Source organism: Cetorhinus maximus, chromosome 11 (assembly GCF_964194155.1).
Source record: "Cetorhinus maximus chromosome 11, sCetMax3.hap1.1, whole genome shotgun sequence".
NCBI lineage: Eukaryota > Metazoa > Chordata > Chondrichthyes > Lamniformes > Cetorhinidae > Cetorhinus > Cetorhinus maximus.
In genome coordinates this window covers 23,845,620-23,860,450 of record NC_135889.1, presented here as the reverse complement: position 1 = coordinate 23,860,450, position 14,831 = coordinate 23,845,620, and the positions used below count along the sequence as shown (strand labels likewise).

At 42.7% G+C, this 14,831-nt stretch overlaps 1 protein-coding gene across 9 annotated transcripts in view; it reads right to left on the bottom strand.

The window, feature by feature from the left end:
- The window catches only part of pcnt (pericentrin), a 344,329-nt gene that overhangs the window by 121,917 nt on the left and 207,581 nt on the right, over nt 1-14,831 (bottom strand). For 7 of the 9 annotated variants that reach the window (XM_078551646.1, XM_078551643.1, XM_078551644.1 and 4 more), the window contains 2 exons: nt 11,497-11,616; nt 11,355-11,375 (listed from right to left, as the gene is read on the bottom strand). In XM_078551646.1, the coding sequence (XP_078407772.1) occupies nt 11,355-11,375; nt 11,497-11,616 (141 nt within the window). The remainder of the gene's footprint in view (nt 1-11,354; nt 11,376-11,496; nt 11,617-14,831) is intronic. The other 2 variants (XM_078551645.1, XM_078551648.1) reach the window with 1 other exon arrangement.

Genomic DNA, 14,831 nt, shown 5'->3' with positions numbered 1-14,831 from the left:
GACAGAAAAATGAGACTGAATTGACAGCTCTTTCAAAGAACCAGCACTACTGCACTGTGCTAAATGGCCTCTTTTCTGTGCTGTAAAATTCTAGAATACTAAATTCAGATGATGGGTGCCAAATCTGGATTACTGGGTGGACAAACTATCCTGTATTTGAGTGGATACAGTTAGAATCTCATCATACAACTGTGAAGTTGCAAAACAAAATAAAATTTCCAAAGAGGATGCAGGATTATAAGAAATACAAGAGTGCACTGAGTCCTCCCATAGAATTCTAGTATTGAAGGCAAAGGAAGAAAGCTTGTAAAGGTATTCTCGCCATCTGATCTGACGAACTTGCCTTACGTCCAAGCTTGAGAACACAAAGATGCTTTTTCTTTGAAACAAGCACATGGATGACTGTAGATATGTGATCTTACATCTTGAACACCATGACTGGCTGCAAAGATCACTATTTCATACGTCTGAGGTATTGCCATTGAAAGTACAAACACTTGCTCTGGGCTGTTAAATATTTCAAGACATTTCAACTGTTCAGCAATGGAGTCTGTATCAAGTTGCTGGTCCACCTGTTGGATGCTTCAAAGTGTTCTGCATAGGTGGAGTGTAGTAGGTTTCCAATCTTGAAGAACTGACATCAATTGTCATTATAAGCATGGGAGAATGAAGAAGACAGCTTCCCTTAGCATCTTTCCCGAGATCCAGACAAAATGTTAACTTGTTTCCAAAAAAAAAAATCGGGAAAAATAAAAATTTTCAGAGGAACAATTGCTACATATACATTTCTCCTTTCTCAGGCACTTTGCTATTGATGAAGCCACCACAAGAGTAAGGCCCTCTCTCCAACTCAACCATAACACATTGCAGTCTTCCCAAAAGACATACTTTTCTACATCCATGACTTTCTCTGCATCATAAGGCCAGGTGTAGAGCTGTTTGCTGATGATTCCACAGTGTAAGACACTAGTTCAGCCTCAGGTGCAGTACTGCAGCCCAGTTCTGGGTACTTTAGGAAAGATGTGAAGGCGTTGGACAGAGTGCAGAAAACATCCAGAAGAACGGTTCCAGGGATGAGGAACTTCAGTTCTGAGGGTAATTTGGGTAAATTCGGACTTTCCTTGGAGAAAAGGCTGAGGGGGGATTTGTTTGAAGTACTCAAAATCATGAGGGGTCTGGACAGAGTAGATAGGGAGAAATTGTTCCCACTCATGAAAGGTACAAGAACAAGAGGCCACAGATTTAAAGTAATTGGCATAAGAAGCAAAAAAGAGTTATGAGAATAAACTTTTTCATACAGCAAGTGGTTAAGATTTGGAATACACTGCCTTCAAAAGGGAACAACATTCAAAAAGGGAATCAGACTGTTATCCAAATATATGATACGATGGACTAAATAGCCTCTTTCTGCAAGGCAACAAATCTGTGATTCTCTCTATTCACAATTCCTCCAATAATAAGGCAGCCTATACCCGAGCTTCCAAGTGGCACATAACATTCATACCACATAATTGCTTGATAATGGCCATGTCAAACAAGAGAAATACCAGCCACCACAGCTAACTTCTATGCCATCAACATCTCTGAGCCACCACTGATGAGAAGCTGAATTCCACCAATCATGATCAACATTGTGATATTGATATGCTGTGATGAATTGTGATCTGTTATCTCCTTAGCATCAAGTCAGGAATTTGATCAAATGATCACCATTTGCCTGGATGGTGCAGCCATTTTACTCAAGGAAACTGATACCATCCAGGACTAAGAGGTTCACCTAATTGGTTAGGAAAGGCTACAATCAAATCAGCCATGATCTTCTTGAATGGCGGAGCAGGCTCCCATTTCTTATGTTATGTCCTTATGTGTACTTGAGCTGGGCTGGGATTCTCAAATTCCCTAGCCAACACTAAAGTGGGAGCACCACCCTGCAGATCCACCATGCTTGCAGGAATTCAAGAAAAAGTCCCAACGCTACCTTCTCGGGGCTTCTAATGGGCAATAAAAGCAGTTGTGACAGCATAAGAAATTTTTTTTATAGAATTTGTTTCATTCTGAAGGTGTTCTATCTGCATTTTCATTGTTATCAGAGATCCTAAGTCCATATTGCTTTCCATCATCCAATAAAATTTGTGGAATCATAAATTTGTGTACTGAAAATGGGAGAATGCTCTTTTGCCCCTGCGAACAGACCAACAAAAACTGAAATCAAATGCAGATTAATTATACATAGCTTAGAATTAAGTAGAAGAGCAAACAGGAAGATAGGTCAGTTGCAAAAGCATTGCTAGGCCACAAGGTAAAGATTAAGTGAATTAAAAGTATTTATGCAGAGTGGAACCAGGGCTACATGCACAGGGAAAGGGATAGATTTTGCTATAAAGTTGATAAACCAATTACACCTCCAGGCAATACATACAACTGAATCCCATTGAAAGGGACCATCAAAAGCAATTCAGGGATAGAAAAAGTAAAAGGGAGTGACCGATGGGGCATTTTCAGCCAAGGATTTTTCAACATCCTGACCATTAAAACATGCCCAAAACATAACGCTACTTTTACTAAATTAGCTAAATCCCTCACCTTTGTCAGTTTTCTTGTTTTTTATGAATTTTATCTACTTCACAAATAACTTATTTTTTAAAAAGCGTTATCCAATGGGGGAAATCCTGTGACTGTTCCCCTTTAAACATTTAGCACTATGCAGCAAGCATGCAAAAACAAAGCCTTTCTGACCTAATTGCAACTGTTTCTCGATTAAGTAGCCAAGTTGGTGCAAAATGGCAAATTAAAATCAGAGACAGAAATGCTAGGTTAAAAGGGATAATCACACAGTTGTGAGGCAGCTTAACATTATTCCTCATTAAGCTTCCAATCATACCTGAAGACCCCATCAAGTTTAACAAAGATGCAGCGGAACCATTGGAAGCAGAGAGTCAATTGAAGAGACTGTGTGAAGAATTCTGCACGCTAAACCACCATGACGGATTCAACAAGGAATTGAGAGTAATGACTTCAACTCTAGAATCATTTGGGACGATCAGACCAAAGGGTCTAGTTTTGAACAATCTCAAATAGAGAGGGTACTGAGCTCCTTACTGTGCAAGATCCAAGCAAAGTTTGGAGAGCAACTTGAGTTAACATTGGGAGTTCTGCTGAGTCAACCAGTTCAATATATAGATATGGAAGCATTAAACCTCTAATGAAGTTGCAACAGAAACATATTGGAAATTAACTGGCACTTATCTTGGGAGAAAGAATATTACTGCTGGTTTCTTGTTTCTCACTTAGTATTTCTCAGTATGGAACCCAGAGAACACTGGTAATAACCAAGAAGTTTTCAGAGAGCTTATTTTGGCAATTCACCCTTAAGATTTCAGGTACCATCACCCCTTCTTAACCTCTTGGAGGCTTCTACAATCTTCCAGAAAAATACCTCATCATTAGATAGCAAATTGAAATAAGAAGCCATAAATTGCAAAGGAGGTGGATTTTTTTGGTTGCAGCCCACATACCAACTGCATAATCACTCCCAATAGAAACTATTTGATTGAAGAAATATTGCTAAGGGGTTCTCAATCAGACATTAACTGACAGGGGTAACCAATTTCCCAGCTTTCCAACAAATCTCTGCATGTGTTTGCAGGGGTCCCAAGGGACCAGTTAGATTCTAGTCAACTAATTTAAATCTTTCTTCAGGGATCTGTTGACAGTGTGTTATCACAAGATTCAAGATTAATTCCATCCCAGACTGTCTGGGGCTTCCTGTTCTGTATCTATTGTTTGATATTACTTAGGACAACAGAACCATAGAAATGTTATGGCACAGAAAGAGGCCATTCAGCCCATCATGTCTGCGCTGACCTAAAAAGAATAAAAAAACTAGCTGCCCATTTTAATCCCACCTTTCAGCATCTGGTCCATAGCCTTGCAGGTTACAGCGCTTTGGATGCAGGCCCAGGTACGTTTTCAATGAGTTGAGGGTTTTTGCCTCCACCACCAAACCAGGCAGCGAATTCCAAACACCCACCCATCCTCTGGGTGAAGAAGGTTTTCCTCATGTCCCCTCTATAAGTAGGAAATAGATAGATTTCTCTACCCTAAAGACATCAAGGGTTATGGGGAGAGAGCGGGAGTATGACGTAGAGATAGAGGATCAGCCATGATCATGCTGAATGGCAGAACAGGCTCGAAGGGCCAAATGACCTACTCATCCATCTATTTTTCTATGTTTTTTCTGATCTTTATACCAATCACCTTATATCTGTGCCCCCTGGGAACTGACCTCTCCGATAAGGGAAACAAGGCATCTCTGTCTACTCTATCTAGGCCTCTCAATCTTGTACGCCTCAGTCAGATCACCCCTCAGCCTCCTCAGTTCCAAGGAAAACAACCCCAGCCTATCCAATATTTCCTCATAGCTGCAATTTTCAAGCCCTGGCAGCACTCTTGTAAATCTCCCCTGTATTCTCTCCAGACCAATTATGTCCTTCCTATAATGGGACAACCAGAACTGTACACAAAATTCCAGCAGTGGCCTACCCAGTGTTTTAGACAGTTCGAGCATTACATCCCTGCTTTTCAATTCTATACCCCGTCCAATAAAGGAAAACATTCCATATGCTTTCTTTACCACCCTACCCACCAGTCCTGCCACCTTCAGGGACTTGTGGACATGCACTCCAAGGTCTCTTACTGCCTCGACCCCTACCAATATCCTCCTATTTATTGTGTATTCCTCAGCTTTGTTTTCCCTCCCCAAATGCATTACCTCATACTTCTCTGGATTGAATTCCATCTACCACTTTTCCACCCACTCAACCAAGCCATTTATGAAACATTCTGGAGACAGCAGCTAATCCTTTTTTCCTTCAACTACATGGCCAATTTTTGTATCATCTGCAAATTTCCCAATCATGCCACCCACACTTAAGTCGAAATCATTAATATATACCACGAACAGCAAGGGCCCCAATGCCAAGCCAATGGAATGCCACTGAAAACAGTTTTCCATTGGCAAAAATATCCATCAACCATTACCCTTTGTTTACTAACGCTGAGCCAATTCCCCGGCACCCCATTGGCTTTCATTTTTCTGACAAGTCTTTCACAGTCACTTGTTAATTGTCTGTCTCCCACTTCCTGCTCTGAATTTGTCTCATCTTAATCTGCCCTCAGGTTCCCACCCCCCTACCAATCTAGTTTAAACCCTCCCCAACAACACTAGCAAATCTCCCTGCGTTCGCACAGGTCCAATAATTAAAGGGAGGCAGCAGTGTAGTGGTACTGTCACTGGATTAGAGACCCAGGGTAATGGTCTGGAGACCTGGCTTCGAATCCCACCACGACAGATGGTGGAATTCTAATTTAATAGGCTGGAATTAAAAGTCTAATGATGACTACAACAATTGTCATAAAAACCCAACTGGTACACTTATAACCTTTAAGGAAGGATCTGCCATCCTTACCTGGTCTGGCCTGCATGTGGCTCCAGATCCACAGTATTGTGGTTGACTCTTAAATGCCCTCTGAAATGGCCTAGCAAGCCACTCAGTGGTATCAAACCGCTACAAGGAATAAAAGGAATAAAACCGGAAGGACAACCCTACATCGACCTAGGCACTGGAAACGACAGCGGCAATCTTAGTCCTGTTAACCCTGCACAGTCCTCTTTACTAACACTGGGGGCTTGTGCCAAAATTGGGAGAGCTGTCCCATAGACTAGTCAAGCAACAGCCTGCCAGAGTCATACTCACGGAATCGTACCTTATAGATAATATCCCAGACACCACCATCACCATCCCTGGGTATGTCCCACTGGCAGGACTGACCCAGCAGAGGTGGCAGCACAGTGGTATGCAGTCGGTAAGGAGTTGCCCTGGGAATCCTCGACATCGACTACAGACCCCATGAAGTCTCATGGCATCAGGTCTAAGGTAGGCAAGGTAACCTCCTGCTGACTCCCAGGTACCACCCTCTCTCAGCTGACTGAATCAGTACTCCTCCACGTTGAACACCACTTGGAGGGAGCACTGAGGGTAGCAAGGGCACAGAATGTACCAAGAGTGGCTCAGAAGCAACACTATAGACCGAGCCCTGAAGAACATAGCTGCTGGACTGGGTCTGCGGCAGGTGGTGAGGGAGCCAATAAGAGAGAAAAACATACTTGACCTCATCCTCACCAACCTGCCTGCTGCAGATGCATCTGTCCATGACAGTATCGGTAGGAGTGGCCACCGCAAAGTCCTTGTCAAGGCAAAATCTCGTCTTTTGCATTGCCTCCATCGTGTTGTGTGCTAAATGGAATAGATTTCGAACACATCTAGCATCTCAAGACTGGGTATCTATGAGGCGCTGTGGGCCATCAGCAGCAGCAGAATTGTACTCAAAACACAATCTGTAACCTCATGGCCCGGCATATCCCCCACTCTATCATACTACAAGTCAGGGAATTAACCCTGTTTCAATGAAGTGTGCAGGAGGACAGACCAGGAGCAGCACAAGGCATACCTAAAAATAAGGTGCCAAACTGCCCAAACAGCTTAAGCAGCATGCATTAGGCAGAGCTAAGCGATCCCACAACCAACAGGTCAGATCTCAACTCTGCAGTTCTGTCACATCCAGTCATGAATGGCGGTGGACAATTAAACAACTCACTGGAGGTGACGGCTCCACAAATATCCTTATCCTCATTGATGGGGGAGGCCAGCACATCAATGCAAAAGCATTCACAACAATCTTCAGCCAGAACTGCCGAGTGGATAATGCATCTCGGCCTCCTCCGGAGGTCTCCAACATCACAGATGCCAGTTGTCTGCCAATTCGATTCACTCCATGTGATATCAAGAAACGGAAGGCACTGGATAGTCGCTTAACAATATTTCAGCAATAGTACTGAAGACATGCTCCAGAACGTGCTGCACCCCTAGCCAAGCTGTTCCAGTACAGCTACAACACTAGCATCTACCCAGCAACATGGAAAATGGCCCAGGTATGTCTCAGAATCACAGGATCTCACAGTGCAGAAGAGGCCCTTGGGCCCATCAAGTCTGCACCGACACGTGAGAAACACCTGACCTACCTACCTAATCCCATTTATCAGTACTTGGCACATAGCCTTGAATGTCATGACGTGCCAAGTGCTCATCCAGGTACTTTTTAAAGGATATGAGGCAACCTGCCTCCAACACCCTCCCAGGCAGCGCATTCCAAACCGTCACCACCCTCTGGGTAAAAAAGCTTTTCCTCACATCCCCCCAAAACCTCCTGCCCATCACCTTGAACTTGTGTCCCCTCGTGACTGACCCTTCAACTAAGGGGAACAGCTGCTCCCTATCCACCCTGTCCATGCCCCTCATAATCTTGTACACCTCGATCAGGTCACCCCTCAGTCTGCTCTGCTCCAACCCAAGTCTATCCAACCTCTCTTCATAACTTGAATGTTTCATCCCAGGCAACATCCTGGTGAATCTCCTCTGCATCCCCACCAGTGCAATCACATCCTTCCTATAATGTGACGACCAGAACTGCACACAGTACTCCAGCTGTGGCCTCACCAAGGTTCTATACAACTCCAACATGACCTCCCTACTTTTGTAATCTATGCCTCGATTGATAAAGGCAAGTGTCCCATATGCCTTTTTCACCACCCCACTAACATGCCCCTCCACCTTCATGAGATCTAAGGACACACACGTCAAGGTCCCTTTGTTCCTCAGAACTTCCTAGTGTCATGCCATTCATTGAATACTTCCTTGTCAAATTACTCCTTCCAAAGTGTATTACCTCACACTTTTCAGGGTTAAATTCCATCTGCCACTTATCTGCCCATTTGACCATCCCGTCTTTATCTTCCTGTAGCCCAAGACACTCAACCTCACTGTTAACCACCCGGCCAATCTTTGTGTCATCCGCAAACTTACTAATCCTACCCCCCACATAGTCATCTATGTCGTTTATATAAATGACAAATAATAGGGGACCCAGCACAGTTCCCTGTGGTATGCCACTGGACACTGGCTTCCAGTCACTAAAGCAGCCTTCTGTCATCATCCTCTGTCTCCTACAACTAAGCCAATTTTGAATCCACCTTATCAAATTACCCTGTATCCCATGTGTATTTGCCTTCTTTATAAGTCTCCCATGTGGGACCTTGTCAAAGGCTTTGCTGAAATCCATATAAACTACATCAACTGCACTACCCTCATCTACACACCTGGTCACCTCCTCAAAAAATTCAATCAAATTTGTTAGGCATGACCTCCTTCTGACAAAGCCATGCTGACTATCCCTGATCAAACCTTGCCTCTCCAGATGGAGATAGATTCTCTCCTTCAGAATTTTCTCCAATAGTTTCCCTACCACTGACGTGAAACTCACTGGCCTGTAATTCCCTGGCTTCTCTCTACAACCCTTCTTTAATAGCGGAACAACATTAGCTGTTCTCCAGTCCTCTGGCACCTCCCCTGTGGCCAGAGAGGAATTAAAAATTTGGGTCAGAACCCCTGCGATCTCCTCCCTTGCCTCTCTCAGCAGTCTGGGACACAAATCATCCGGACCTGGAGATTTGTCCACTTTTAAGCCTGCCAACACCTCCAATACCTTGTCACTCCCTATATCAATTTGCTCAAGAACCTCGCAGTTTCTCTCCCTGAGTTCCAAACCTTCATTCTCATTCACTTGGGTAAAGACGGATGCGAGGTATTCGTGTAACACTACCTATGTCCTCTGGCTCCACCCATAGATTGGGCCTACTCTTTCCCTGGTTATCCTTTTCCCATTGATATACTTATAGAATATCTTGGGATTTTCTTTTACCAGCCAGAGCTTTCTCATATCCTCTCTTTGCTCTCCTAATTGCTTTCTTAAGCTCCACCCTGCACTTTCTGTACTCCACTAACGCCTTCGCTGATTTGCTCCCCTTGTACCTGCTAAAAGCCTCTCTTTTCTTTCTCATCGTACCCTCGTCTGCAAAAAGTAGGACAAATCTACCCCGGTCAATTACTGCCCCATCAGTCTACACTCAATTTTCAGTAAAATTATGGAAGGGGTCATCAACAGTGCTATTGAGTGGCACTTGCTTAGAAATAGCCTGCTCACTGACGCTCAGTTTGGGTTCCATCAGATCCTCATCTCATTACAGCCTTGGTTCAAACGTGGACAAAACAGCTGAATTCCAGGTGAGAGTAACTGCGCTTAACATCAGGGCAGCATTTGATCGAGTGTTGCATCAAGGAGCCCTGGCAAAATTGAATTCAATGGAAATCAGGGGGAATACTCTCTGCTGTTTGAAATCATACCGAGCATAAGCCACACACTATCCTGACTTGGGACTATATCGCCATTCCTTCAGTGTCAATGGGTCAAAATCCTGGAATTCCCTCCCTAACAGCACAGTGGATATGCCTCCACCACATGGATTGCAGCAGTTCAAGAAGGCAGCTCACCACCATCTTCTCAAGGGCAATTAGGGATGGACAATAAATGCTGGTCTTGCCAGCAATGCCCACATCCCATGAATGATTGAATAACAAAAAAATTTAATTATGCTCCTAATGAGAATGGAAACAAGCTTTGGAGGGGGTTGGAGGTGGGGGTGGGTGTGGGTGGTGGTGGTGCAGTAAGTGGAGTGGGATGGCAGGCTGAAAGCCCTGGAATCAAAAATGGATAATTGGGATCCATTGTATTTTGAAGCATAGGCAGCCAGTATTAATCTCCTGTGAAGCACATCTGCGCAAGCTATAAAGAGATCTTCATTTGCTCACATTTTAGATGAATGGAAAGCTTAGATCAAATTACTTCAGAAAGGTCAGATTAACCAGTGTAAAACCTCTGGCGCAGATAAAAGAAAGGATTGTACCTTACTCAACTGAGGCAAAGAACTGTCCCCAAATATAGCATGTCCAATTGCGCAAAGGTCCTATCTAATCAGAGTTTGTAACATATTGCCTCTATCTGTTACCTAGCTTGGAGACATGCAAGAATTGTGCTTATGTGATGATGCTTCTACTTAATCAGAACTCTGACCTGGAATTCCTATAGAAAGCACAGAACCTCCAATAATAGTGAATTCTTATCCAGATAAAGAATTTATCCAGAGAAGATTAAGAAAGCAGCTTGCAACTCAGCAAAAAGAGTGACTTCGGTGACTTGACCAGAAAAATGCTGACAGCTGCACCAGTAAAAACAAAATCTTCCCTTGCGCTGACCAAATGGTACATTTCTGAAGGCCTCACAAAAAGTATTTGCATGAGCTCATCTTTTGGACAAAAACTATCACTCTGGTAAAGATCAGTGGTGCACTGTTACCACAATTTATCTATAATACACAAGGGTAAGGCACCAGTGGAGGAATATCCACTAATGGAATTGAAGACTCATTCTGTTCAGGATCAACAACTGTCTACATATTGAAATTTTGTTAGAGGAATGATCTTGCAACTTAGACAGGGAAGAAAGTTCTTAACCAAATTCAGCTTTTAGTCTGCTGCTAGTAACAATTATGGAACAGAATGGCAGGACAGGTGTTATGCTGCAGCTGTGAGATGTGAGAGCTTTGGGACTCCAAGGCGATCCATGATAAACATGGATGCAGGAAGATTAAGCAGCTAGAGGAATTCTGGATCAGGATTACGGATCTGCAAGCCGAACTGCAGGCACTGAGCAACATAATGGAGGGACAGAAATACCTGAACACTTTGTTCCAGAAGACGGTCTCTTAGAACATGGTCGTGTGCTTTGGTCAGCAGTGAGGGACAGAAGGGTGTGACTGTGAGTGAGGCAGGTAAAGGGACTGATCAGACAGTAGTGGAGGAGCCTTAAATGTTGCAACTGTCAAACAGGTTTGAGGTGCTCACATCCTTATCATTGTAAGGATGCTTCCACTGTCCATCATCATGCATTGTAGAATATACACAACCTTGTTTGCAGAGTAGAAAGAACAGTTGAGTACAAATAATCTAAGTTTGAATTTGAATACAGTAGGCATCCGTGCGATATACGGAGATACTGCGAAACATTGCAGTGAATCAGCATTTAACCAGATCTACATAAGGCTTCAGTTCTACTCATGTTCAGGTAAATTATTATTGATGGCCATAATTGGAACACTTTCTCTCTCCACTGCCTTTCCAAACAGAATTGAAAATCAACATGATTTGGTGGCCAACATATTAGTATTAATATTAAGAATGGTTGAGCTCTGAAGGAATTAATGGTGAACTTTCTTTCAGGAGAAACATTTGTATTCTCAGATGAGGCAAGAGAGAGGTGCGAAGAGGAAACTGTTAGGGGTTACGTAGCATAATACCAGCTTATTATTCATTGATCAGAATATAGACAACATATTTTCATACCTGGAAACTCAAATAATCGTTCTAAAACATCCATGGTTTGGGGAAAAAGAAAAACACTTATTAGAAATATTTTAAAGTTTAAATTGCGTATTTGAAGGAGAATAATATGAAAACATTAAGCGATATGAAAAGTCAGACATACCTTGGATACTGTATAATCACCACCTCCTTGTGATTTTAGTCCCTGTTTCAACTGTGTTTCCAGATTTTCAATCTCTTGCTGGAACTCATCTCGCTCATGTTCACGCTCAGCTGCTTGTTCCTAAGCGAAAAGGATACAAACACATCAGGTATTCCATTGCTAAATTTATACATTGTTCATCTTTTACATTATGATTTAATTCTCAACTTTATTGCCTTTTTATTACACCTCTTGAATTTTCTTCTTATTTATTAAGAGGAAAAAGCATAGGGAAAAATGGCTATCATGCCGGGAGTCTGAGCAGACCTGAGGGAGACAGTCAGGAAGTGAGGAGTGCACTGTTTCATCATTTCAGCTGCCGTGAGGCAGCAGTGGGCAAAAAGAAAGAGAAAAATAGCAACTGTGACATCACAGGAAGCTAGTAAGTTGATTAGCCGGTAAGTGCTCAGTCTAAGGGACAGTGTGAGAGAAACCAGTTCAGGACACGCGAGTTAAGGTAGATCGATAAATAAAAAGAACTAAAACTTTAACATAAAAAAACTTGAAAACTTTAAAATAAAAAGCAATTAAAATAATTAAAGCAAACATCTAAAACAGAAATCTGTGTAGTTTAGAAGCATATAACTTTTAGTAGTCAGTGGTACTTGCATTCAATAAGCACAGTAAATTGTAGCAAACATAGGAAGTAATTAAAGTAAATTAACTAAATAACATAAGTTAGAATGGCAGGACAGGTGTTATGCTGCAGCTGTGAGATGTGAGAGCTTTGGGACTCCAAGGCGATCCATGATAAACATGGATGCAGGAAGATTAAGCAGCTAGAGGAATTCTGGATTAGGATTACGGATCTGCAAGGCGAACTGCAGGCACTGTGCAACATAATGGAGGGACAGAAATACCTGGACACTTTGTTCCAGAAGGCGGTCTCTTAGAATATGGTCATGTGTTTTGGTCAGCAGTGAGGGACAGGAGGGTGTGACTGAGTGAGGCAGGTAAAGGGACCGAGCAGACAGTAGTGGAGGAGCCTTAAACATTGCAACTGTCAAACAGGTTTGAAGTGCTCACAACCTGTGTGAATGAAAGTGAGGTCTGCAACGGTACAGGAAGCTGTTCAAGTGGAGGGAGCAAAAGCAAATGCAGTGGTAGTAGGGGATACTATAGTGAGGGGGATTGACACTGTTCTCTGCAGCAAAGAGTGAGAGTCCAGATGGTTATGTTGTCTGCCCAGTGCCAGGGTTCGGGATATTTGCTCAGGGGTGGAGAGGAACTTGCAATGGGAGGGGGAGGATCCAGTTGTGGTCCTTGTAGGTACCAATGACATAGACAGGACAAGGAAAGAAGGTTTGCAAGTTCGTATGAGGCGCATAACCTCAAAAGGTAATAATCTCTGGATTACTACCTGAGCCAGTTGCAAATTGGCATCGGGCAAATAAGATTAGAGAGACGAAAATGTGGCTCAAAGACTGGTGTGGGAGAAGTGGGCTGTGGTTTGTGGGGCACTGGCATCAGTCCTGGGAGAAGTGGGGGCTGTATTGTTGGGGCGATTTACACCTGAACCGTGCTGGAACCAGTGTTCTTGCAAATCGCCTAAATAGGGAAGTAGAAAGGGCTTTAAACTAAACAAGAGGGGTGAGGGATCAAGCTTGGGTAGAGATAGCAATTCAAGGGGTAGAGTCAAAACAGGAGGAACAAAATAGTAAAATGAGAAATGAGGGTCAGAGAATGGCAGGAAGGGACAGCGAGAAGAAACCTAAGAATGCACCAGTCAAGACTAAATGTTACAATAAGGCAAAACTGAAGGTTCTGTATCTGAATGTGCATAGCATTCATAACAAAGTAAATGTATTCATGGCCCACAGTGAAGTAAATAAATATGATCTGATAGCAATTATGGAGTTGTGGTTGCAGGGTGACAAGGATTGGGTCCTGACTATTATTGGGTACATGACATTCAAGAAGAAAAAGGGCATTGTTGCAATAGTTAGAGATGACCTTAGTTCAGGAGATCAGGATGTAGAATCAGTTTGGGTGGAGATGAGGAATAGTAGGGGAAAGAAGTCACTAGTGGGGGTGGTCTACAGGACCCCTAACAGTAGTCACAGTGTAGGACAAAGTATTCAAGCGGAAATGTTGCGTGATAAAAGGATGGCAATAATCAAGAGTGATTTTAATCTATATATAAATTGGAAAAATCAGATCGGCAGTAGTTGCCTGGATGAGGAGTTCTTAGAATGTTTTCGAGGTAATTTCTTGGAGCAGCATGTTCTGGAACCAGAGAGCAGGTTATATTAGACTTGGTGTTGTGTAATGTGACAGGATTAATTAATGGACTCAAAGTAAAGGCAGAGTAGTAGCAACCGCAATATAATTGAATTTTACATCCAGTTTGAAATGGAGTAGAATGGGTCTAAAACTAGTATTTTAAACTTAAATAAGGGCAACTAAATGGGCATGAAAGGTGAGCTAGCTGAAGCGAACTGGGATACTAGGCTAGGGAATAGAACAATAGAGAAGCAGTGGCAGACATTTAAGGGGATATTTCAGAATATTCAGAATAAGTCTATTCCTACTATAGAGAAAAATTCTAAGGGGAGGACCCACCATCCGTAGTTAATTGAAGTTAAGGAAAGCTTCAAACTTAAGGAAAAAGCATTTAACTGCGCAAAGATGAGTGGCAGGACAGATGATTGGTCAGAATAATAAGAAATGCAGAGGATGACTAAAAGGTTCATCAGGAGAAATAAATTAGAAGTATGAGAGGAAGCTAGCTAGAAATGTAAAAACAGATAGCAAGAGATTCTACAGGTATTTAAAAAGGAAAAAAATGTAAAGTGGTCCTCTAGAGTGTGACAGTAGGGAGTTAACAGTAGATAATAAGGAAATGGCGGAAGAAATGAACAAATATTTTACTTCTATGTCCACTATAGAGGATACAAAAAACATTCCAGCAATAGCTGTAAATCAGGAGGTGAAAGGGAAAGAGGGACTTGGTGAAATTGCAATCACTAGGGAAACAGTACTGAGCAAATTGATGGACCTGGACCTGCAGGCTGACAGTCTCCAGGTCATGATGGACTACATCCTAGGATCTTAAAAGAGGTGTCTAATGAGGTAGTAGATGCACTGGTGTTAACTTTCTAAAATTTACTAGATTCTGGAAAGGTTCCATCAGACTGGAAAGTAGCAAATATAACCCCTCCATTCAAGAAGGGAGGGAGGCAGAAAACAGGAAACTATAGGCTAGTTAGCTTGACATCTGTCGTGGGAAGTTGTTAGAAATCGATCATTAAGGAGGTTATAGCTGGGCACTTAGAAAAGCTCAAGGTAATTAGGAA